The 27,326-nt window shown below is 32.0% G+C and overlaps 1 protein-coding gene across 44 annotated transcripts in view; it reads right to left on the bottom strand.

Moving 5' to 3' along the window:
• LOC114336038 (longitudinals lacking protein, isoforms H/M/V) overlaps window positions 1-27,326 on the bottom strand; it is a 630,205-nt gene that overhangs the window by 456,216 nt on the left and 146,663 nt on the right. Inside the window, exon 5 of one of the 44 annotated variants that reach the window (XM_050646590.1) lies at window positions 2,780-12,478. The exons of the other annotated variants lie outside the window; for them this stretch is intronic. Within the exon in view, the coding sequence (XP_050502547.1) occupies window positions 12,243-12,478 (236 nt within the window). The 3' untranslated portion in view covers window positions 2,780-12,242. Of the gene's footprint in view, window positions 1-2,779; window positions 12,479-27,326 lie in introns of those variants that run through there. 44 annotated transcript variants of the gene reach the window in all.

Genomic DNA, 27,326 nt, shown 5'->3' on the forward strand with positions numbered 1-27,326 from the left:
TGTTCTGGCATTCTCTGCACATGTCCATACCACTTTAGTTGTTGTACTCTTATATCTTCGACAATCGTATATGTGACTCCCATAATCTCTCGTAGACGTTCGTTATTAATTCTTTCGAGTTTTGATTTTCCTGCGGCACGTCTCCAGTAGTCCATCTCCGTGGCTTGTAGTGTTCTTTCAGTAGTTGTCTTTAACTGCCACACGTTACTTCCATACATTACTATGCTCTTTATAATAGTGTTGTATATTCGATGTTTATTTTTTTTGGATATATGTTGATCCCAAGTAATACTATTTAGTTGAGATATGGCCCTTCTACCTTGAGTGTTTCGTTTTTTTATAGCCTGATCTGATTTGCCGTCGTCCGTGATTTCTACTCCTAAATAAGAATATTTATTGTTGTACTTAATGTGTTGTCCGTCGTTTAAAACTAGATTCTGTTCATTGCCACCGATGTTCATGTACATTGTTTTCTCTATGTTAACTTCTAATCCCCATTTTTTGTACTCTTCGATTAATTTCCGAGTCATGTATTCCAGATCGTCATATTCGTTGGCAATCACAATTTGATCATCAGCAAAACATAGAGTGTACAGGTTGTTATTATTTAATTGTATACCCATGCCGCTGCACTTCCGCGTCCAAAGTTTTAATGCTTGTTCCAGATATATTTTGAAAAGTGTCGGCGATATGCAGCATCCCTGCTTCAGTCCTTTGTCTACTACAAAACCTTTGGAAACATTCGTTCCTATTTTAACTTTGGCGCTGGCGTTATCATATAGTTTTTCCACTGCTGTTATGAGATTTGAGTTGATGTTCGTTTGTCTTAGAGTGTTCCATAACTTGTTTTGGGGGATGCTATCGTAGGCCTTTTTTAGATCAACAAACAAAAAGTGGACTTCTTGATCTACAGCAACCTTTTTTTCTATAAGTTGAGTGATACAAAAAAGGTGGTCTATGGTCGATCTACCAGCTCTAAAACCCGCCTGTTCTTCTGCCTCCATATCAGTGTATTCTCTTTCTATTTTATTTTTGATCATTTTCCCATAGATTTTACTAATGGTATTAGTAACTGCTATGCCACGATAATTGTCGCAGTTTTGTTTGTTTCCTTTTTTATGTAAAGTTGAAATGGTAGAGGTTTTAAATATTAAAGTAGAGGTTTGGAACCTCTACTTTGTTTATGCAGTTTTGAAAGAGTATTGTCAGGTGTTCATATAGTTTTTCAGTTCCATATTTTATTAGTTCTGAGGGTATATTGCCAGGTCCGGGTGCTTTTTTGTTTTTGAGTGAAGTACAGATATCCTTTACTTCCTTTTTCGTGATTCTTATAGGAGATGCTTCGACGCGTATGTTTTGGTTATTTTCTTTTATTTTGAATTCCCTTCGATCTTCTTGTAACAGTTTACTGAAGTACATGTCCCATGTTTCTAACGAAATTGGTGAGATTAAATCTTTTTTCTTGTCGTTGGTCCTAAGAGATTTAATAAGTATCCAGCTTTCTGTACTTCTGGTTGCTCCTATATACGTATTTATTTTTTGACAGTTTTGATCCCAGGATTCATTTTTTTTTCTGTCTTATCATTTGTCTTACCTTTGTTTGATGGTTTTTGTAATTAGACCAATTGGTATCTGTTTTTGCACTTAAATAATGTTCATACTTTTGTTTCTTTTGTTTTATCGCTGTGTCTATTTCTTCATCCCACCAGTATGGAGTATTTTTGTTTTTCTTTTCGTAATATCCAAGGGCTTCTTTTGCTGCAGAGTGAATACTTTCTTTAATGTAATTGTAGTAATGTCTTTTAATGTATATTGTAATGGTGTATTTAGTGTAATTTCAATGTTATTGAAATTTATGTTTTCAAGCTTCTCGTTCAGTCTGTTTTGATACAATATTTTTACACTATCTTGTTCGAGGCTTATAAGATTATATCTTACATCTTCTGCCATCTCTGAGCGAACTACTGGTTGTTCCTTCTGGCATCTTCTTAAAAACATTATTTTTGCTTTTAAGAAATGGTGATCGCTTCCACAAACTGCACCTCTATAAGCTCTTACGTCGTAGATTTTAAGATTTGATCTTTGGCGTACAATCAAGTAATCTATGATAGATTTGTGATAAAAACTGCTTTGTGATTCTCGACTAAAACTAGAAGTTCGACTAAGTTTATCAAAATGCTACGTCTGGTCGACTCTTCTCTATGCAGCTGAGACATGAACCCTTAAAACATCAACCGTAAGTAAATTGGAGGCCTTTGAAATGTGGATCTATCGGAGAATCCTTAAAATTACATGGACATTGTATACTTCAAACGAAGAACTGCTGCATAGAATAATCAAGGAAAGAGAACTTTTCAACACAGTGAAAGTAAGGAAAACATCATACCTAGGCCACATACTGAGAAATAATAAATACCAATATGGTCAACTTATAGTGAAAGCAAAGATCGAGAGAAAGAGAGGGCTAGAAAGAAAAATACTATCATGGCTCAGAAACATCCGACAATGGACAGGGTAAATTTTGAATATCTAATAAGAACAGCTGAAGACAGAGAAGAGTTTGCAATTGTAGTAGCCAACCTCCATTGAGGAGAGGGCACTTTAAGAAGAAATACCCGAAAAGAAGGCATATGAATAACAGTTTTAGGTAGGGTCTTTTAATTCCTGGATTTTCATTCATGGACTTTAGCATATGTATGTACATATGTTTAGGCTCATTTTGTCATTGATAATAACCAATGTCTGTTAACGGAATATTTATTATGCTAAAGAAAAACGATTTTGTTAATATTATTGCTTTATTATATATCTAAAAAAGTTTAACAATCTACTCTAAATATGAAATTAGTATATATTTGATATTTCACAACAGTCATGTAAAAGCTCTTATAAAAAATTGTAACAATTTTCCAAAAATATACGTACGGAATAATGTACATTGCTATAATGTTTATTTGTACAAAGGACGGTAAACAAAGGCTATATCCCTATAAAACCTACTATAACAACAACAAGAAAAGTGTAAGAATTTACAAGACAATCAGGCTTAGAGACATTAGTAAACATTGTTCGAAATGTTCTAATATTGTAAATACAGAGAGTCTGTAATTTGGAATAAATTCAATATCTCAAATATTAATTGTTTTTTTGGAAAATGCCCAGACCCGTCGATTAGTATTTCAAATTGTCCTTTTTGACATACAATAATAATGTATACAGAATGTACCAATTTAGAGATATGACGTCATTGTTGATTTTCTTAAATGGCAACACTGTCATTTTGATAGCTATTTTGATGGGGTGTGTAAAGTTATATACAACAGTAAAATATCAAATTTTAATTATCTACCATTTACAAGATAATAGAAAATTTAAAATAACATAACAAAGTTATGTCTGTAGTTTGGAATAAATTCAATAATTAAAATACTAATTGTTTTTTTGAAAAATGCTCAGACCCGTCGATTAGTATTTCAAATTGTCATTTTTGACATACAATAATAATGTATACAGGGTGTCCCAATTTAGTTGATTTTCTTAAATGGCAACACTGTCATTTTGATAGCTATTTTGATAGGGTGTGTAAAGTTATACACAACTGCAAAATTTCAAATTTTTTCCCTGTCATTTACAAGATAATAAAAAATAACAAAGTTATGAAAAACAAGTAATCAAATAATAATTTTAATTATTTCAAATAAGCAAATGCTCATAACGTTGCCCATTGACAATTTGACAATAATTGAGGGCAACATTATGAGTATTTGCTTAATTGAAATAATTAAATTTAATTATTATTTGATTACATATTTGTTTTTCATAACTTTGTTATTTTTTATTACCTTGTAAATGGTAGGGAATAAAAATTTTAAATTTTGCAGTTGTGTATAACTTTACACACCCTATCAAAATAGCTATCAAAATGACAGTGTTGCCATTTAAGAAAATCAACGATGACGCCATATCTCTAAATTGGGACACCCTGTATACATTATTAGTGTATGTCAAAAATGACAATTAGAAATACTAATCGACGGGTCTGAGCATTTTTCAAAAAAAAAACAATAAGTATTTCAATTATTGAATTTATTCCAACTTGCAGACATAACTTTGTTATTTTTTATTATCTTGTAAATGATAGGGAATAAAAATTTTAAATTTTGCAGTTGTGTATAACTTTACACACCCTATAAAAAGAGCTATCAAAATGACAGTGTTGCCATTTAAGAAAATCAACGATGACGTCATATCTCTGAATTGGGCACCCTGTATACACTATTATTGTATGCCAAAAAGGACAATTTGAAATACTAATCGACGGTTCTGAGCATTTTTCTAAAAAACAATTAGTATTTGAGATATTGAATTTATTCCAAATTACAGACTCTATATATGTTTAAATTAATTTTAGCTAGAATTATGTTAATTCTTAAGAAAAAAGAATGTTCGAATTTTTAATAATAATTGTCTTCTGTTTTATACCGCTAACGCGGCTTTGGGACTACAGCAGGGCAGTCTGCTATATTACGTATAGCGTCTAGCGTACTATACCGTAGACTGGCGTAGACCCTATATCTAGGGACTACGGTATACAAGGAAAGTAACAAGGCCAGTGCTAAGTTTCGATCGCAAGTTTGTTTAGCAGTAAATGGTTGACTTCAATTAAAACATCCCGGGTTAACCGATAATAGTATAAAAGGTCCGGTTTCGGGTAAAATTTAAACAGTGATGAGCGAGCTAATAACCGGCAAAATAGCACAAAAGATGGAAAACGTATTAAGTTGTGAGATAAAAAGAAACGAAACTAGTCGAGCTGGCAAATTTAGCGATATTAACTTAAAAATTTACATTATGTTTATTTTTTCCAACCTTTAGACGCATCGGACGAGTTTGGCAACTACCACTGTCACAGTGATAGTTTTAGTTGACATACTCCTCTGATACGTGTAAAGGTGGGAAACAATCAATATAACGTAAATTTATAAGTTAATATCGCTAAATTTCCCAGCTCGACTAGTTTCATTTCTTTTTATCTCACAATTTAATATGTTTTCCATCTTTTGCGCTATTTTGCCGGTTGTTAGCGCGCTCACCACTGAATATGTTTTATTTACATATTTCAGGTAAAAATTTTGTGGATCCTTTGCTTTATTATAGGAGTACCGTCTAGTCAGTGTTAATTGTCAAAAGACCAATTCTGTCTAACTAGTTCGCTTATCGCTCTGGACTGGTCTTAACAATGGGCCAAGTCAGATAAATTTAATAATATTTAAGACCGCACTAATTGAAGTCAACCATTTTCTGCTAAAGAAACTTCACCGCTTTTACCGGTTTTACCCAAGGTACTCAATAAACCTATTCGTGGAGCATGCCCTGAACGTATCCTGAACATACCCAGAAGGAGATCGCCTGCGCATTCCGTTTTCGGAGGGAAATATTCGACCTTATTGAACGTCCAATTTTGTAATGCGCAGGCGTTCTCCCTCTGGGTACGTTCGGGGTATACAGCGCGAATAGTCCTACTGTATTCAGACTAAGTCGATATGTGGCCTTTAGACATTTTTAAAAATGTCTAGATGTTCTCGCCGGCGCTGGGATTCTATCCCCGACCTACCTGCGTGGAAGTCAGACATTCTACCGCCTGAGCTATCCGTCCTGATATCCAGCCCGGAACAAACTTTAACATTATAAATCATCACATCAGCAGACAAACTCAGATTAATGTAGAACTTTAAAGACAAAGCATTGTAATTGTATACTAGCCAAGTCTTAACATAATACTAGATAACAAGGCACAATCCAACTGAATGAATGTAAAGAGTTCAGACTGTCTGCAGACAACAAAGAAAACTGAGGTGCGCACAGCTTTTTTTACTTGTTGCCACTTTTCTTGTACTTGTTGTATTCATCATGGCATCCACACTCCTAGCGGAGTGATTGCCGCCCTCTTTGGGCTCTTCCGATTCGTTTGTCGCGGTGAATCAATCCGCATTAACATTTTGGTTTTACAATTTGTTGTGTGACTTGACATCTTCTACAATTTTCCTCCATTCGTTCCTGTTTTTGCTTCTAGTTACCCATTCTCTGACTCCCATCTTCTTAAGGTCCTCCACTATCTGGTTCTCCCATCTAGTTTTGGGTCTTCCTCGTGGTCTACCTGATACAGGTCTCCATTTAAAAATTTTCTTGATGACGGCTTCTGGATTTCTCCTTTCTATATGTCCCATCCGTCTGAGTCTCTGTGCCTTGATAAATCTGACGATATCTTCTCCTTTCAGAAGTCTCTTACTTCGTGGTTCATGAGTTTTCTAAATTCATTATTAATTAAGTTTAGTGGGCCTGCTATCCTCCGAATTGCTTTCCTCTCTAGTATCCTCAATCTATCTTCCTCTTTCTGGGTCAGACACATTACTTCAGCACCATATGTGATTACTGGTCTAATTGCTGCTTTGTAAATTTTCAGTTTAGTATTCTGAGTAAGCTTCTTATCTTTGAAGAAGTTATTGTATTTCCAGTAGGCTCTGTTTCCTGCCTGGATTATTTCACTGATTATTTCACTGATACTTGTTGTATTATCAATCTTTTATTAGAAATTCCAACATAATTTTATTTGTACTGATGCATTGGTTTGATACATAAAGGTATGCAAGACACAGAGAATGCAATAAAAGAAAAGCATAAGGCGTACTTAAATACGCGTCACAACGATACACAAGAAGCTAGATTAAATTCTGAAGAAAAATATAATATATTTAAGTGTATTATTATTAATTATTCTGTAGAAAGATATAAAAATATTGTCACAAAGGCACATCAGGAGTATATTAGTCATCAGATAATACTACAACTATTGAATGAATCCTATTACAGTCATTTGTATTTGAGTGGTGTCGTTTCGACAAGAAAACATACTGAATAGCAGGTATAACAATTAAATGTACAGCTCCCGGAGCGAACCATGGTCGGTGGGAGAAACCGTGTGCGTAAAGATTTGGTGACTGTACGATCGATGCTCGACGAAAGCGTCTGTCACCGGCCATGGTTCGCTCCGGAAGCTGTACAATAGATTAACATTTATTACTTTTTATATGTGCCGAAACCACACCACTCAAGTACAAAAGACTTTGTAATAAACTTAAGATTAAGGTTGTTTGCAATAATTTGATGGCAACTATACAGGAAAAATGTATTAGAAGTATGAATGTACGTGATGTGTTTTCGAGCAAGAAGGCCTCTTTGTGATTAAATGGAAATGTAAAATCATATTTTTCTATGTCCTTGCAAGATGTAAAACATAAAGGTTTTAGTATGTTCCTTAAATTACAGATATAATTGACTACAGTTTTACTACAGGTACAAAATCTCAACTTTCCAACTTAATATTTTCCAACATACTTATTTCTAGATTTATTGTAACATAAGATCAGGTGAAAAAGAAAATATTTAAATAACAATCAAAAACTTTCGATAATTTGACAATAATTCAATGAGAGTTCAAGAATGGCTTATAATAAAATATGCAAACAAATCCTCGTAGCAAATGCTGAGAAATAATCTTATTTAGTTATTTATTCTTAATGAGTTAACTAGGGGTGGGAAAAGTCTACCGGTTATAACCTAAAGTCGGTTATTTTATTTAGCAATACTCGGCTTTTCCGGTTGGTTTTTGTCCCAGTTACAACCGGTTTTTCTTTTTAAAGTAATAACCAGCGAAAACCGGATAAATTACCTCTAAAAAAATTAATTCAGAGGAAAATGGGGAAATTTTCACCCACGTGCTCGTGAAGGAGAAATTTTAAACTGATCGAAACCGAAACAAATTTGACAATATCGATTACTGATTTCTATTTTCGATCCCAAGTCGCTTGTTCCAATTTCCAGTTCCCCTTCCTCATCGCACTACGCAGTAAGTGCCTTTCCATACACTCCGACGCCATATCTGATTATATTGGTATCGATATATTCTTTCGATAGAAGCGACATCGATAATATTGATGTCGAATCGAATGGAGTACCGCAAACACAAAGTGTATCCTTGTAAATGTAACATTGTAGAATATTAGGTATTGGCCATTAATTAAAAAGCCTAACAACTATTTTGCAATAACCAGTTTTTGAGACCGGTTATAACGGCCAAGTGCCAAGGCCAAGTAAAATTGTAAGTAAAAAAGAACCGGAATAACCGAAAACCGGTGTTTTGTCAACAACCGCCATCCCTAGGTTTTTTCATTTGTCATACAGCCAGCCATATATGTAAAATTATGATCTTGTAGGTACATGAAAGATGAGACTTATTCCCTTATACGTATGCTCTTTCTACTTATTAAAATTTCTTGCACACTTTAACCGATCATAGTGTAGGAAACAGAGGCTGAACCTCGCCAAAAGGGACACAAGTTCGGTTTTATTTTTTTTTTTCTGGTATATCAAGGGGTGCTTATTATGCGACTAACTTTTTCTTAAAAAATTTCGCCCCGGAAGCCCCCTTTTCATCCATTTAAAGGGGGTAATTTGTGGTTTTTGAGAAACGTAGCCCTTCCTGTACGTTTCGCAAAAAATTTACTTAATAGCAAAATGAAGAGTTTAATAAGAGAATATTTATTTATTTATTTATCTATTTCCCAACAGCATAAGTCTATCCCGCACTGTTTAGCGGGGGTGGCACCCCAAAGTTGACAAGTTTTTAAAAAGATATTTTTAAAAAATATATATGAATGGAAATCAAGAATAAACCCTGCGGAAATTAATCATAAATAAGTGGCTGATTTTTTGGTATAGGTTTCATTTAAGGGCAATTGCCCATTTTTTAATTACAAGGTGTTACATTTAAAAAAAAACCCCTTTTTATACCATCTGAACCGCTTATGCTAGAGTAACAAAACTTTCAGCGATTATCCATGTACTGGTGTTATTTATAAATTTGTATAATTCACCTCCATTTTTTTCAGGAACCACCCAAAAAAAAAGAAAATAAAGAACGTGATTTTCGTGGAATTCTTCACACACCATGCCCTTTATTAAAATGCTGCATATATCATTTTGTGCACGTTCTTATTACCCATGCATGGACACCAAAAGCGATTTTTTGATGCAACCCCCTGTAGTAAAAAAAAAAAAAATGGGGGGTTAAAAAAAAATTTTTTTTGCTTTTTGACCCATAGGGTTTTTCATAAATATATATGGTTATTACAACATCCCTGCGGAAACTACACTTAACCTTGAAAATAAACTGCAAAAACTACCCCTATCCCTTGTCGAGCATGTTTTTACGATTTTCTCATTACCTATGTATTTTTTTAAACAAAACTTATACAGAATTAAAGACCACTATGTTCTCTACAAATAAGGTCCTATGCATTTTTTTCGTATAAGCAATTGTTACGGCACAGTGGCGCCGTAAACCTCAGAAAAGCTTGGGCGGGCTCCAGTTTTTTTTTATTTCGTCACCTAGATAACATACTTATGGAAAATAAAAGAGCACACTGTTTGCTACACATTATGACATATGCATATTTTACTTTTTTTGCACCCTAAAGCCACAGTGGTGGCCCAAATTCAGTTTTTGATTATTTTCTTTATTAATTCTCCTTTTTGTGGGTGGTTCCGGTGATTATTTCATTCATAGGAGATTCTGACTAATAGAAAGCTACAGAAATCTAAATTAAATTGATAATTTTTGATAATTGCCCGTCGTCAAGTATTTTACGTCAGATGCCCTTCGTTGCTATGAAAAAATACATTTAGTGACATTAATGACAATTAATGTTTTAAAAATTATAAAAGTGATGACTTTCAAGCGTCAAATATTTATAACAACTGTGTGTTTAATTGTACTAATTTGTACTTACATAAATAAATTACAATAACATTTTGGTTTTGAACAGTTTTATTCATGAAATAATCGCAACAAATTGCACTCGATCTCCAAAATTAATATAGAATTTTAGAGCTCTTGTGCAATTACTACTGAACATATGGAGGAGCATTATACAAATTTGTAAATAATACTTGTACATGGGCAATCGCTGAAAGGTTTTTTACTCTAGCATAAGCGGTTCAGATGGTATAAAAAGGGGGTTTTTTTTAAATGTTACATACTGTAATTAAAAAATGGGCAATTGCCCTTAAATGAATCCTATACCAAAAAATCAGCCACTTATTTGTAATTAATTGTCGCAGGGTTTCTTCTTGATTTCCATTACAGTTAGGGAAAAATATTTCTTTAAAAACTTCTTTTTTAAAACTTGTAAACTTTGAGGCGCCACCCCCGTTAAACGGTGGGTGATAGACATATGCTGTCGGGAAATAAATAGTAGGAAATATTAATTTTACTATTAAGTAAATTTTTTGCAAAACGTACAGAAAAGGCTACGTTTCGCAAAAACCACAAATTACCCTCTTTAAAGGAATGAAAAGGGCGTTCCGTGGCGAAATGTTTTAAGAAAAAGTTAGTCTCATAATAAGCACCCCTTTATATAACAGAAAAAAAAAATAAAACCGGACTTGTGTCCATTTTGCGAGGTTCAACCTCTGTTTCCTACACTACCAATATTAATTCTTCTCCTTCTTGCAGTTCCTTCTCCTATCGGAGGTTGGCTATCATCACAGCTATCCGTACCTTATTGGCGGCTGCTCTGAAAAGATCTACTGAGCTGCAACTATGTGTAAGTTTCTCAGCCAGGAAATTCTTCTTCTACCTATAGATCTTTTACCCTTTATTTTACCTTGCATTATGAGCCTTAATATCTCATATTTCGCAACTCTGGTAATGTGGCCTAAATATTCTAGCTTTCTTGTTTTGATGTTCTTTATCACCTCGCAATCCTTTTGCAGCCTTTTTAACACTTCTGCATTTGTAACTCGTTGGATCCATGGTATTTTCAAAATCCTTCTATAGTACCACATCTCAAAGGCTTCCAACTTCTTTATATTTTCTACTTTTAGTGTCCAGCTTTCCACTTCATACAACAAAGTCGAGAACACGTAGCATCTTAAGGCTCTTATCCTAATATTAATTAGATATGCCCATTATAATTTATACTCGAAATTTAGTAAAAGGTTCGTCAGTTTTTCTGTTTTTTCATGCTGAACATTTAAAATGTTTCGATTGTTTTCTTTGTTTTGATACGATTCATTTTATCCCGTTCAATTTGTTTTTGATAAAATGTAAAGTTTTTAAATGAAGTTTTAAAATGAACTCTCACATGCAACCCATTCAACATTTGTAAAGTTTTTGTTATTCGTTAAAAATCGATTGAAAACACAAGAAACATTAAAATTTTCATCACGAATAAGTCTAAAAGTAGGTACATATCGATTTTTTTGAAAACACTTTATACAACATTTTTTGATTAGAATGGATTTTTCCATGTTCAATATAAAGGGTCTCTCCCTGTCAGCGTAAAAGCACACTTCAATATAGGGCAGATTTTGATTCTTAAGGTTTGTCTTACTTATTGTATTTCAAGAAAATCGATGCATGTTGATGGAGTTTGGACCTATAAGGTTAAAGTTCCACGACATCTTGTAACACCACAAATTGTAACGGATAATTCGTAACGCCGTCAGGGCGTAACGGCGCGACTTCGTAACAACGACAGTTCGTAACTATAACGATTCGTAACGGTATAATTCGTAACGCAAACATTTAGTTTTTTAGCATTGCTCAAATTATACAATGATTTTATTTTGCATCTTGTATTGATTGTGTTGTACACTCAAAGTAGTAGTATGTACCTTTTTTTAAGACCACTTGATTTTAAATATATTTTACACATATTTTTGCACATATTTCTGTAAATATGATAACTCAAGAATTTGTTTTTAATTTGTCATCCTGAATTTATCATTCTAAAGCAGTAAAACTACTGTTACAGGTACATTATACATAAAAATGTTTACCCTGATGCTGGATGGTTAAATTGATAAACGTAATTTCAATTGTAACTGTAATAAAAGTCACTTTCCACGTTAACAAAAATAATCCGAATAATTAAATTTTGACGTGTCGATTTATACCGTTACGAATGTAATAGTTACTAATGGTCGATGTTACGGATTGACCGTTACCATTTGTGGGGTTACGAACTGTCGCGTTACGAGATGTTTTGTCTAATGTCTAGATGAGGCTAAAATGTGGGCTTTTTTGAAACATATTGATAAACAAAAAAGTAGTACCTATTCTTACATTGAAATCTCATTAAATTACTGTCAGTAATTAGTCTTTTAACTCTTGTAATGTTCTATCTTAGATGGTTATGATTAAACACATATCGATCAATTGTTTCTCTGTTAGCATCAGTAAAGAGTCGGGCTTTGCAGCCTGGAATGCTGCATCTCCATCGAATTCTTCCAGATTGATACACATCAGCTTTTCGAAATTTATATCCATTTACAACTAACATAGGTTGTCCTCGTATACTCAGAATCTCTTTTACTTGCAGGTCTGTATTGTAGTCGGAGAAATATTTGAAGGAGTCTGAAAAGAATGTAGGAGCTAATTCAATAGGTATATTTTGGTTTTATTTTTATTCTATTCTATAATATAATATGTAGTCCACATGTGAAACAATAGTTCGTTTTCTGTGCTTATGTTACAAATTACAAAGTGCTTTTAGAATATTTTTACATCTTCATTCGTGAACAAATGAATTCCTAAGAGAAGGAAGTTAATTAAATGTATCATGTCAAAAACATGTTTTTGCCTCATTCTAACTAACCCTGCAGAGTAACTAAACCGCACCAAACTTAACCAAAAGTATATTAAACAGCACGGTAGTGCTTAACAATTTTCTACAAAAACTGACATACAGTGATGAGCGTGCTAATAACCTGCAAAATAACGCAAAAGATGGAAAACATAATAAGCTGTGAAATAAAACGAGATGCAACCAGAAGAGGTGGAAAATTTAGTGATAGAAACCTATAAATTAACATTATATTGACAGTTTCCCACCTTTAGACGTATAGGACGAGTTTGGCAACTACCACTGTGACAGTGACAGTTTTAGTTGACATATTCCTTCGATAGTGTAAAGGTGGGAAACTATCAATATAACGTCAATTTCTAGCTCCTAGCCTAGGTTTCTATCGCTAAATTTCCCGCCTCTACTAGCTTCATCTCGTTTTATTTCACAAAGTATGTTTTTCTTTTTTTGCGTTATTTTTCCGGTTATTAGTGCGCTCATCACTGTATAGTTAGCTCCAGAGAAATAACACCAGTCGAAAAATTAAAAAAATACCGAAGTCCGAAAAAACAATCTCTCAGTAACATAACAATTTTTTTAAATAAATTTTTACTATTTTTTGAAACATTTTAAACTTTACTGTGTAATGTAATGAGTAGTACAGTTGGATTCAAAAATACTACATACTACTAATTAAACTGTTTTTATTTACATTTACATTATTAGACAAGGCGAAAGCGGCGGGTTCTTTGGAGAAAATATTCCCCTGAGATTTTTTGCATAATCACATTCGTGAGATATTCCAGAATAAGATTCAAGAAGTCGCCCACACGAAAAGTGGTCCAAATAACATTTTTTTAATCAAATTGCTAAAATCAATTTTATTGACCGGAACAATTTTTTTTAGCTTTTTTGGACCATTCTGGATAAAGAAGGTCTCCTATAATTTTTCTCTAAAGTTAATCGTTTTCGAGGTAAAAGCATTTTAAAATTAAAAAAAAACGAAAAATTGCGATTTTCAAGGCTTAATAACTCAGTTAAAAGTTATTACTATGAAAGTCAGAAAGTAACTAAATCAAAGTTTAACGTTTAACTACACGCGCTGGCGTACTTTGTACGCCAGATATAAGAATTCTACTGGAAATATATTTAAAAATTTAATTTTTGACCTTGCTTATTTTTCTAACCTATCACTGGAATGTGCGTTACAATTTGGTTTTAGTTTCGTTATAATCGGCGTTCTGGAAAGATCGTAATTTACATTTTATTATTTGTTGTTTCCGGTGGTGGACAATATACCCCAGGATTATATTACTATAAGTCGTAATATAAGTACATATTTTAATTGTTTTTTAGTCATTATGGCAAAAAATATATTTTTCTTTGTAAACAATACATTTTCTCCTGTAAAAAATCACATTTAAAAAAAATTTTTATTAGTAATTTTATTTATCATGGAATCCAGTTATTCCATGATTCCAGTTATAAATCACAATTGGCTTACTGAAAAGGAACTCCAAGTATTCACTGATGCCGAATAAGGTTTATAACAAACAACTAACTGTATTTTTTCAAAAAAAAATTAAACAAATCCGCTGTTTTTAAGTGTATTTTCTTGTGGCGTACAAAGTACGCCACGCGTGTAGTTATGTTATAACTTGATGCGCGGGTAGTTAAAGGTTAAAGCCCCTCTTACAAGATCCTGAAGAAATTTTTGTCATTATTTGATTACTAAGCTGATATTTTTAAGTAAAAATAATGAGCGCCATGCACGTATTAGGCGGCCGTCCATGATGGGTGCGAAAGAGATGCAATTCAGGCAGTCCAATGGCGAATCTCACTCGCACTCAGATTTACAGCCGCGTCAATACGATTTTACCACTCATTATTAATAATTTAAAATACCAGCTTAGTAATAAATTAATGACACAAATTTCTTCAGGATCATGAAGGGGCGCTTTAAATTTGATTTAGTCACTTTCTGACTTTCATAATAATCATTTTTAACTGAGTTATTAAGTCTTAAAAATGCCCATTTTCGCGTTTTTCAAATTTTAAATTGCCTATAACTCAAACACGATCAACTTTAGAGAAAAATTATAAGAGACCTTTTCTGTCTGGAATGGTCCGGAAAATCTAAAAAAAATTTCTCCGGGCCAAAAATATTGATTTGTGGAATTTGATTAAAAAAAGTTGTTAAAAAAAATTGGACCACTTTTCGCGTGGGCGACTTCTTGAACCTTATTTTGGGGTGTTTCACGATTGTGATTATGCAAAAACACCTCATGGGAATATTTTTTCCAGCGAACCCGCCGTTTTCGCCTTGTCTATATCGTCTCCAAACAGTTTTTACTTGATGTGAAATTAAAAAAATGTTAGTATTTGACGTCATACGTATAAGTATCCTGGACGAACTGCACACCACCAACGTAGAGGTGTTACGCCGAATGGGACACAAAGAACTCTTTCACAATTAAAAAACGAAAACTTGAATACCTCGATCATATGAGACATGATAAATATCGTATGCTAGTATACTGCAACTGATAATACAAGGTCCATGGCTATAAAACTTACGTCGATGGTTCGGACTAACATCGATCGAGTTATTCAGAAATGCCACAAACAAAATTAAAATTACTATGATGATAGCCAACGTCCGCAACGGACAAGGTACATGAAGAAGAAGAACACGTATAATTATGACTGAAGTCAACTAACTCTTAAGCTAAGGTCTAAAGGTAGAAAACTATATAACTATATAAATTTCTTCAGACAATAGACATTCGTCAGATAATCTAGATTCTATATAATTATAATTGATAAAAAATCCAAAATATCGAAAATTTCATTGGTGAATGTTCCATTTAACATAGTGTAAATATAAATAAGATTTTCTGTACCATTTTAGGCATGACCAGAACCAGTAAGTCTGAACCCAATCAACATTTTGCAACTCGTCTCTTAAAGGCTCAAAAACTATCTATAGGAAAAAATTATCTCTGAATGTGGGATTAACTTTTTATTGAAGACGATCCTCGACTTGTCAGATCGGATTATAGGCTAGTGAATGAGTAAGCTACTCCTGATGAGTAATACACCTTTTCTAGAGCTAAATTCAGAATTAATGCTCACTGAGTCGAGCGGTGAAGTTTCCTCTACAAGAAGAAAATTTGGGACAAACTGACAAGCAAATATGCCAAAAATTTGATGAATCATGATCTATGAATATATTGTGTTGTTTGTCTACCAAGGATAAATACCTAACTACTGCTGGATTGGATGTCCATTTGATTTGAGATCCATTTAAGGCAAAATGGATGTCCATTTTGGCTCTGAGTACCTATGTTTAATTTACGGCTAACCCATTTCGGTAACTGTTTAGCTTCAGGACATGTTTTTGGGTACCTAACTGATGCTTGTGAATTTTCCACTAGTGGTGGCTGCTGCTCTAGGGTGGGTGTGAAGAGTGAGAAACGAGAAAATGGGGATGTAAAAAGGTTCTTTTCCAATGTTTTTTTTTAATAAATTTATTATTTATCTTGTGAAATGCGTTGAAGTTAGTGGCGTATATTATTATAACCTTCAGGTGCATTTAGTCCATTCTTTCACGGTTTTTGCTCTAAATTTTAAAGAACCGCTTGGATTGACATGAAAGCCTGCGTGAAGCTTCCATGTCAAAGAAAAAAAGTGATATTGTGCCGATGTGTGCTTTTGCCCTGGGGGTGACTTTCCAAAAAAATATATGTCCAAAATAACTCCGGAAATGGGCAAACTGACTGATTTTAAGTAACTTTTGTTCTATGGAGCTTTTTCGCCAAGTCAAAACTTTTCGAGTTATTTGAGAGTGAATATGTTCATTTTTCAACAACATAACCACATTTTTAGACGGTTTTTCGCAAATAACTCAAAAAGTAAGTATTTTGTCGAAAAAAACGTTCTTAGCTAAAATATAGCTTATAAAAAAGTAAAAAAAATGGTGTACGCGTTAGGTCTCTGGATCTCGTAGAACCAGAGTTATAGCCAATGAAAAATAGATTCATATTCACCAAATTTCAAATAGAATATTTCAACGTGGAATATCCAAAAAATTAAGCACTTTTTGGGGAAAACCCATTATAACTTTTTTAAAGTGTTTTAAAAAAATCTTTATTTCTGTTTTTACAAAAAGTTTCTAGCATTAAATTTAAGCAAGTTAGGCTCAAAATAAAGTTGGTCCCTTTTGTCCAACCCCAGACCCAAGACCAACCCCTAATTAGCAACTTAAATGAAATTAATCGTTACCTCTCCACAACTTATTTTACTTATGTTGTTTTTATATGATCTGTAAGTTTCATCGATTCAAAGTGCTTACTTTTAAAAAAATTTGGTTTCAAAGTAAAAATTTTAAAAATTTAAATTTTGAAAAATATGCTTTTTTTTCAAAATAACTTAAAAATTGTGAGAGATACCAAAAATCTCGAAAAACAAAAAAGTCAGATTTGCTTTTCTGAATATCATGTATTTTTTTGTTTTTCTGTTAGACAAAAATTGATTAAGATTTGGTGTTTCTAAATTTGCATACATTCGTGATCAGTGACTCGTTCAACCCCTTTTAACTACAGCCCTTTCAATAATAAGGACTTTGAACCGATGAAACTTACAGATCATATAAACAATATATACACGAGTCAAGAAAATTGTGAAGTCGTAACGATTAAGTTCATTTAAGATACTAATTAGGGGATGATTTTCTCGATTTTTTTACCACAACCAAAAGGGACTAACTTTATTTTGAGCGTAACTTGTTTAATTTTGATGTTAGAAATTTTTTTTATAAAACAAAAATGAAGCTTTTTTTAAACACTATAAATAAGTTGTAATGAGTTTTCCCCGAAATGTGCTTCATTTTTGGTTATTTCACGTTAAAGTATTCCATTTGGAATTTGACGAATATGAACCTATTTTTCATTAGCTATAACTCTGCTTCTACTAGGTGTAGAGACGTGATGTATACACCATTTTTAAAAAAATTTTACAGGCTATATTTTTTCTAAGAATGTTTTTTCGACAAAATACTTACTATTTGAGTTATTTGCGAAAAACCGTCTAAAAGCGTGGTTATTTTGTTGAAAAAATGAACATATTCAATCCCAAATAACTCAAAAAGTATTGACTTAGTGAAAAAACTCTATAGAACAAAAGTTACTTAAAATTATCCAGTTTATCCATTTTATCAATTTTTTTCTTTGACTTGTTAGCTATGTGTATGCCAAAATTCATGTCAATTCAAGCGGTTCTTTAAAATTTAGAGGTTTTGCAATATTTTACCGTTAAAGAACGGACTAATTATAAAGTTTAAAAACTTGAATGACTGTCTATTTTATATGGTCAATGGAGGAAGATGTACAACAATATTGTCAATCATTCAACAATTTTGCTGGAGAAGTCTACGAACTAAAAACTTTCTCCTTCCCTTTTAAATAATAAAAAAAAATTCGATCTTGACCAGAAATTATTGAAATTTGAACAAGCTGTTTCAATATCTGGTTTTAATTGAGGGGTAGAAAATGTGAAAATATGCTACAAACACAAAGGTAACTAATTTAAAAAAAATACAACGATCATTTTGTAAAATATTTTTTTATTGATCAGATACAAAAAATAGAAATTCGTATAGAATAAAGGTATTTTAATAATGCTGTTATATAAAATAAAATAGTGATTAAAACATACCATTGCGTAAAAATATCTATTAAGAATCTTTATATTTAATGTTTCAACCATCAAGGGCAGCCAAAGTCCGAAAATTGAATTATCATAAGTTTTTTGGGCTATGATTGAAAATTATTCTCGGAAATTTTCTCTTTCCATCAATATGGTGCAAATGAAAGGAATAAATTCATTATTTCGTAAATCAGCGACTTCAGGAAAAAATCCCGAAACAGGTCGATTTTTATTTTTAAATTATGCTATTTTGGTATATATGTCATACTAGTAACGTCATCCATCTGGGCATGATGACGTAATCGATGATTTTTTTAAATGAGAATAGGGATCGTGTGCTAGCTTATTTGAAAGGTTATTCAATTCTCTATTCCGTAATATAAACATTTACATAATTATTTATACAGGGAGTTAAAAAAAATTTAATTAAATTATTTGATAAAAAAAGAAAAATGTATGTAATTTATTGAATTCAAAATACATTTTAATACTGTCAGAAATCAGAAAAAATGTTTATTTCACAAATAAACATTGTTTTTTGCTTACATTAAATGTTCAAACTTCCAAGAGGTATGTAGCTGGCGGGAGCTTTCTTGAACATTGAATTTAATCGAAAAGCAATGTTTCTTTGTGAAATAAACATTTTTTCTGTTTTCGAGCAACATTAAAATGTATTTTGAATTAAATAAATTACATACATTCTTTTCTTTTTGTCAAACTAAACAAATTTAAATAAATTTTTTTTTATAAATAATTATGTAAATGTTTATATTACTGAATAGAGAATTGAATAACCTTTCAAATGAACTAGAACACGATCCCTATTTCTATTAAAAAAAAATCATCGACTACGTCATCACACCTAGATGGATAACGTCACTAGTATGACATATAAGCCAAAATATCATAATTTAAAAATAAAAATCGACCTGTTTCGGGATTTTTCCTCAAAGTCGCCGGTTTACGAAATAACGAATTTATTCCTTTCATTTGCACCATACTGTATAACAGATTATAGTAGAAAATATCCACGGTTACAAAATTATTTGTTTTTTGTACGTCTGCACCCAACTTTTGACAGTTTTTGTGACGGGTTCTGCTTGCGCGCATAATATCTGCTTGCGCGATGTCCCAAAAACTAAGTTTTTTAACTTTTGATGTCAAATATCTCTGGATCCTTAGATGATAGAAGGTCCAAGTTTACAGTAGTTGTAGATAGATAATATCAAGTTACTGATTAAGTTTTATTGAAAAATGTACAAAAACAAGTAAAGTAAACCCTTATTTGGGTTTTTTGTAAAAGTATTTTAAAAATCTTTAAAATAAAGTTTTTTTTTTACTCTAACTTTACAAAAATCTACGCTCAAAATAAAAAAAAGTAGGTCTCTAAGTGCTTTGGTTACATTGTTAATGTTAACATTGTCGGTCAATAGGACTTCGGGTGCCCTTCAAAGTGTTCAAAAAAATACTGAATTTTTCAATAAAATTATGAATTATTGTCATATTTTATATATTTTTTATAATTCAAATTGCCTATCTAAGGGATAGAAACTCGTAGGAGTCGTATGAAGGTAAAAACTAACTTTATTAAATATGTATAAAAAGATTCTCGTGTAACCAGAATATTACTTAAAATATTTTTTTTTCTGCTTAGACAATGTAAAAATAAATCTTGATATAAAAGCCGCTGCTGAAATGCTGTCAAGTAAACGTATAAAATAGATCATATTGTTAATAAAATTAAATTTTTTTCCACTTCAATAATCCTCCCCCTTTACACGGTTATAGTAATTTAGAATTAAGCAACTAATCAACTATTTTTTGAGCACCGAGTAATTCATAATGCAAGATAAATGGTCCAAGAGCTGTGAGACATTTTTGAGTAGGTATTTTAGGCAACCTGAAAATTTTTCAGGTGACTCTTCCATGATAGCCTAATACAAAAATGCCGGTCTGGCTGGAGGGTAGCGGTTATTTTTCCCAAAAATCCCCCCTAAAGTTAAAAAAAGGGCAAAAATTGTTATTACAAAAAATATCATTGACGTGACTTTAAAGTAAATTTAAGTATTCAAATATAAAGAAAATAAACAAGCCAGGCGATTTGAGGGCGATTTTAACTCTGCAAGATACTTGCATGGGCGTCCCAGGATTATTTTCAGGGGATGCATCTGAACTTCAGAAGATTTCATCTGAATCTGTACATACTATTAACGAGTATAAAATATACAACTATACATACATAGCTATGTATATTCTATCCGGACAGGGCGATGCAATTGTTATTTTGACAGGGTATCTTTTAATATTAAAAATAAATATTCTAAAGACAGGTTTTTTTGGTGAAATTTTCCAACTGCCATGTCATCAAACAAATTACGCGTGCATATAAATGAAAAGCGCTATAGGTAAGCAGCAGTGTGAGAAAGGGCGTATACCGATAGCTGTTTGTGTCTTCTGTTCTAGCGGAGCGAGTGCGTTCGCTCGAGAAAAATCACGTGACCTGGCGATACCCATGTTGTTGTGCCTCGAAACGTTAGAGTAATTAATATAGAGTAATATATTATAGTTTTTTAAGTAACTTTTTGTTAATTAAAGGAAAATAATACGTACTATACAATAGATTTTGCAAATATGATAGAAAAAGACAAATTTATTATCATAAATATATAGGTAGAAAAGTATAAAACGATAAGCTAAATAAATTCGGTGTCCGAATCTTGTACATATTCTTCAAACCCCTCATCTGAGCTTAAATATTCATTCTCTTCTTCTTCGTCAGACTCGTCAGTCGAAGCCTGCACAATCACGGGCGCATCTGAAGAAAGACTTGCCATTGGTGAGATGTGGTGTTATCGAATAATGTAAAAAATATCATGGACACAACACATAGCAAACACGGAAACATTAAGAAAGATGAAGAAGGAAAAATAAATACTCAACACTATGAAGGAAAAAATGAGCTACTTTGGTCTTATACTAAGAAATAAAAAACCTGATGTGATTGGTTATATAAGGAAAAGTATTAAGTATTGATTATATAAGTAAGAATACGTAGCAACTCAATTAATTAATCACTAATTAATTTTTAATTAACTCTAAATACATATTACAACTATTTACAGATCAGGTAGAAGAGGAATCTGAGTCTCGAGTGGAGTCTGACGAAGAAAAAGAGAATGAATATTTAAGCTCAGATGAGGAGTTTGAAGAAGAAGTACAAGATTCGGACACAGAAATAATTTAGTTTGTAGTTTTTTATACTTTTCTACCTATATATTTATAATAATAAATTTGTCTTTTTCTATCATATTTGCAAAATTTATTGTATAGTCCGTATTATTTTCCTTTAATAAAAAAAAGTTACTTACAACAACATGGGTATCGCCAGGTCACGTGATTTTTCTCGAGCGAACGGACTCGCTCAGTTACAACAGAGGACCCAAACAGCTATCGGTATAAGATCTTTCTCACACTGGTGCTTACCTATAGCGCTTTTCATTTATATGCACGCGTGATTTGTTTGATCACATGGCAGTTGGAAAATTTCACCAAAAAACCTGTCTTTTTTAGAATATTTATTTTTAATATTAAAAAATACCCTGTCAAAATAACAATTGCACCCCCCTGTCCGGAAGGAATGTACATAGCTATGCATGTATAGGTGTATATTTTATACTCGTTAATAGTATGTACAGATTCAGATGAAATCTTCTGAAGTTCAGATGCATCCCCTGAAAATAATGCTGGGACGCCCATGCAAGTATCTTGCAGAGTTAAAATCGCCCTCAAATCGCCTGGCCTGTTTATTTTCTTTATATTTAAATATTTAAATTTACTTTAAAGTCACGTCAATGATATTTTTTGTAATAACAATTTTTACCTTTTTTTTTAACTTTGGGGGGGATTTTTGGGGAAATAACCGCTACCCTCCAGCCAGACCGGCATTTTTGTATTAGGCTATCATGGAAAAGTCACCTGAAAAATTTTCAGGTTGCCTAAAATACCTACTCAAAAATGTCTCACAGCTCTTATACTAAAACATTTCGTATTATGTGATGCAATATTCTATATAACGTCGTTAACGTAATAGTTCAGAGAAATAAGGAAAAATATATCCTGTTGGTGACACAACCCCATCCAGGCCGAAACCAAATTTTTTGAGCAGTATGGACATCTATAATAATAACCTATATGTTTCCTGCAGCCGATTTTGATGATATACATAGTTATAAACAAATGAAGATTAGAAAACAATACATTTTCGCTTTTTTCGTCTATTACCAAAAAGTTAGGCATTTTAAACAAATTTGAGAGTAAGAAGCTCATAAGTCGTATAAAAAACTTCAATGTAGCGTTCGCTGAATATGTCTATCCTTATTGGTTGCTTAGAGAATTGCAAAATAAATCATAAATTTTAAGTTTTTATAAATATTCATAACTTATGTAAAAATTAACTTGAATCTTCTTATTACACGGAATGCTGAGACTTCTGGTGCTTAAATTATACCCTAAATTTTAAAGCAATTGGTCAAATAGTTTAAAAGTTATTTAATTTGTTTATCCCAAATTAATTTTTTTTGCAACAATATAAGTCAGAAAATGATGAAGTTACAGTAATACTTTGGATAGTTTATGAAAGAAGAAGATTTACACTATTAATTTAATTAAAAAAAAATGACAAAAATTAATTCTAAATATTGCAAAATTATTTTGCAAGAACATGTGAATTAAAAAAAGGGGGGCTAACTTCGTCCTTAATTCTGGGAGGACTGTCCTCCTAGGAGGACAATTAGGGACTTTAATTAATTGTTCTTTTTCCTTCTAAATGTGTATAAGAATTCGGTTTTTCTAAATATGAAAAAATAATTTTTCTACGGGTAACGGTTAAAAAGTTATTGTAATTGTTTATAAGTAAGCAAAAAATCGATGTTTTTGCAAAATAATTTTACATTGTTTAAAATTACTTTTTGTCCATTTTTTTTAAGTTAATAGTTTTAATAGTTAATAGTATAAACGTTCTTCTTTCATAAACTGTCTGAAGTGTTACTGTAACCTCATAATTTTCTGACTTATAGTGAATGAAAAAAAATGAATTTGGGATAAACAAATGAATTTGGGAATTAAATAACTTTTAAACTATTTGACCAATTGCTTTTAAATTTAAAATATAATTTAAGCACAAGAATTCTCAGCATTCAGTGTATAAGAAGGTTCTAACTTAATTTTTACATAAGTTATGAACATTTATAAAATCTCAAAATTTATGATTTATTTTGCAATTTTCCAAGCAACAAATAGGGATAGACATATTCAGCGAACGTCATATTGAAGCTTTTTATATGATTTATGAGTTTCTTACTCTCAAATTTGTTTCTAATGCTTTTAGTCCTGTCGCCAGGGGGGGGTACAACGGCCTCGTTAATTCAGATGGACTTACTCAAGTTTTTTTTATGTATTTTGACCCGTAGAACACGAATTTTTTGGGTAACAGTTGATCCGGATGTCGATAAGATTGTTATAGACCAAGAACTTGAGGAATCAAATAACAGCGATTTTTGGCAAAACAAAACAATATTTTGTATTTTTTGGGCCATTTTAAGTAAAAAATATTTCTATAAGTTTTTTCGTAGGATGCACAGTTTTTGAGATAAACGCGGTTGAACTTTAAAAAAATCGAAAAATTGCAATTTTTGAACCCGAATAACTTTTGATTAAAAAATAAAATAGCAAGTCTGCTTACCGCATTTGAAAGTTTAAGTCAAATTATATCGGTTTTGATTATTTGCATTGGTAAAAATTTGTTTTTTTATTGTTTAACAAAGCTATAAACACGTAGGGTTTCCCGTGCTTTTACATGCGTTTTAACGCATGTAACGTAGAAATAGACTTGATTGCACTAGTACCTATTCTACCTACTCGTTCGATTTTAAATGAGAAATCATAGAAACATCACTCACGCACTAGTTGTTTGTAGCTTTGTTTAACAATAACACAATAAATTTTTAGCAATGCAAATAATCAAAACCGACATAATTTGACTTGAACTTTCAAAGGCGCTAAGCAGAATTGCTATTTTATTTTTTAATCAAAAGTCATTCGGGTTTAAAAATTGCAGTTTTTCGATTTTTTGAAAGTTCAACCGCGTTTATCTCGAAAACTGTGCATCCTACTAAAAAACTTGTAGAAATATTTTTTGCTTAAAATGACCCAAAAAATACAAAATATTGTTTTGTTTTGCCAAAAATCGCTGTTATTTGATTCCTCAAGTTCTTGGTCTATAACAATCTTATCGACATCCGGATCAACTGTTACCCAAAAAATTCGTGTTCTACGGGTCAAAATACATAAAAAAAACTTGGGTAAGTCCATCTGAATTAACGAGGCCGTTGTACCCCCCCTGGCGACAGGACTATTTACTTTTTAGTAATAGACGAAAAAAAGCGAAAATTTACAGTTTTTTGATTTTCATTTGTTTATAACTATGTATATAATTAAAATCGGCTGCAGGAAACATATAGGTTATTAATATAGATGTCCATACTACTCAAAAAATTTGGTTTCGGCCTGGAAGGGGATGTGTCACGAGAAAAATCTTATTTCTCTGGACTATAACCCCACAACATATTTTCTGCACCATATAGCTTAAATTGACACAAAATGTCCTTTGCTGTGTCTTCTTCTAGGTGACAGAAGCTGTATAGGTCAATCCCATCAGCTTCAACTGCATATTCAGCTTACACAGTGACCTGTTAGCAGACCTACTATGTATTTGACAGTTATCCTGACTTTGACTACTAAGTCTACTGTCATTCGAAAAAAAATTAATACTCTGTAAAATTATTATGTTTTTTAGGAGCAGTTTCGATTATTTATTAGTGTTCCAGATTCCAGCAGTGTTTTATGTTTATAGTCATAAAAATACCAAGCTTTATTTTTCATCGAATATTGAAGTTCAACAGTTATAAAATTATTACCTATAACATTTTATGGTAAATACTCACAATAAAATAACATTTCAATATATCATTTCTTCTTAAGATACACTCAATTTGGTCAATAAAAATATAAAGTACACTACATATATAAACATGAAAATTTTTCAAATTGTCATATGTGCACAAACTATTCAAAGATACATTCAATTACAAAAAATTAATTACACAAAACGGATTGATTGTATCTACAAAAAAGCTTAGGAAGTGAACTCAAATTCTAAATAAATAAGAAAATATTTCATTATCCAGTTTTTATTTGGTATTTTAAATACAGGGTGTTTCATTAATAATTGTCCATATAGTAACTGGAGAAACCTTAGCACAAAATACGACGATTTAACCTAAAATGCTTAAATAAAATGTGGTTCCTTACTGAGTTACAGGGTGTTTTATCTAAAAATTTAAAAACTGTTTTTGCTCAGCATTTTAAAACTATTCGACGTATCCTTTTCATACTTGGCAGTAAGTGCGACCACTATACACCCTACTAAATTATGATAAACAAACGTTTTTGGCTACTACCAGAGGCGTACGACAGGGGATAGTGAATGCTTGATCCTTCCCAAATTATACGCCACTGGAGGAATTACTATTTTAGTGCCATTTTTAGATTCTCCAATACTTTTTACGTAAATAATATACTCCTCATTGGTAACGATAAAGTCATTAGTTTTCGAGATATTTGAAGTTAAATATGAAACGGCACAGTTATTTTGATTAATTTATGATATGGTTCATATGATTAAAATTTAAAAATTATTTGTACCCAGTACTTTAAAACTATTTGGCGTATCCTTATCATACTTATCAGAAAGTGTAGGTACTGTACTCCCTACTAAACTAAGACAAATAAACGTTTCTAGCTACTACCAGAGGCGTACGACAGGGGGTAGTGGCTGGTTTACCTTTCCCAAATTCTACGCCACTGACGAAATTGCTATTTTAATGAAATTTTTTGATTTTTCAATACTTTTTATGTAAATAATATACTCTTCATTCGTAACGATAAAATGATTAGTTTTCGAGATATTTGAAATTAAAAATGAAGCGACACAATACATTAATCAACATAACCGTGTCGTTTCATTTTTAACTTCAAAGATCTCGAAAACTAATGACTTTATCGTTACGAATGAAGAGTATATTATTTTCATAGAAAGTATTGGAGAATCCAAAAATTGAACTTAAATAGCAATTCCGCCAGTGGCGTAGAATTTGGAAAGGGTCAACCATTCACTATCCCCCGTCGTACGCCTCTGGTAATAGACAGAAACGTTTGTTTAACATAATTTAGTAGTTTGTACAGTACCTATACCTCCTGCCAAGTATGAAAAGGATACGTCCAATAGATTTAAAAGGCTGAGCAAAAATAGTTTTTAAATTTTTACATAAAACACCCTGTAACTCAGTAAGGAACCACATTTTATTTAAGTGTTTTAGGTTAAATCTTCGTATTTTGTGCTAACGTTTCTCCAGTTACTATATGGACAATTATTAATGAAACACCCTGTATATTTACTCGTTTTCCCGCTGTATAGTAGGACAGTCAAAAAATCTTTAAATCCCGTCTTTTTCAGCTTTGTCTTTTTAGAGGCAAAACCGTCCGAATGATTTTCTTATTCTCATTATAGTCTTGGTTTTATAAGAACCCCAAAATACCAACTTCCATGCAACAACCCTGCACCAAGTTTCAAAACTCTAAGACTTTTCCTTCAAGAGTTATCGCAAAAACGGGCCGATAGGCATTAGCATCTTATAAAGGAAAATTATAAAGCCATAATGGTCAAATTGACGTCATAATCAATATTAAGACTCAATATTATGACAATATACATACTGTACCTGCCTGTCAAAACCTACTGACTTCGGTTACAATAATTCTAAACCCTGCTGCTTTATTATTATCTTTTAATGTTAGTTTTTGAAAAAAAAAATGGAG

This window comes from Diabrotica virgifera, chromosome 3 (assembly GCF_917563875.1).
Source record: "Diabrotica virgifera virgifera chromosome 3, PGI_DIABVI_V3a".
In the NCBI taxonomy this organism is placed as follows: Eukaryota; Metazoa; Arthropoda; class Insecta; order Coleoptera; family Chrysomelidae; genus Diabrotica; species Diabrotica virgifera.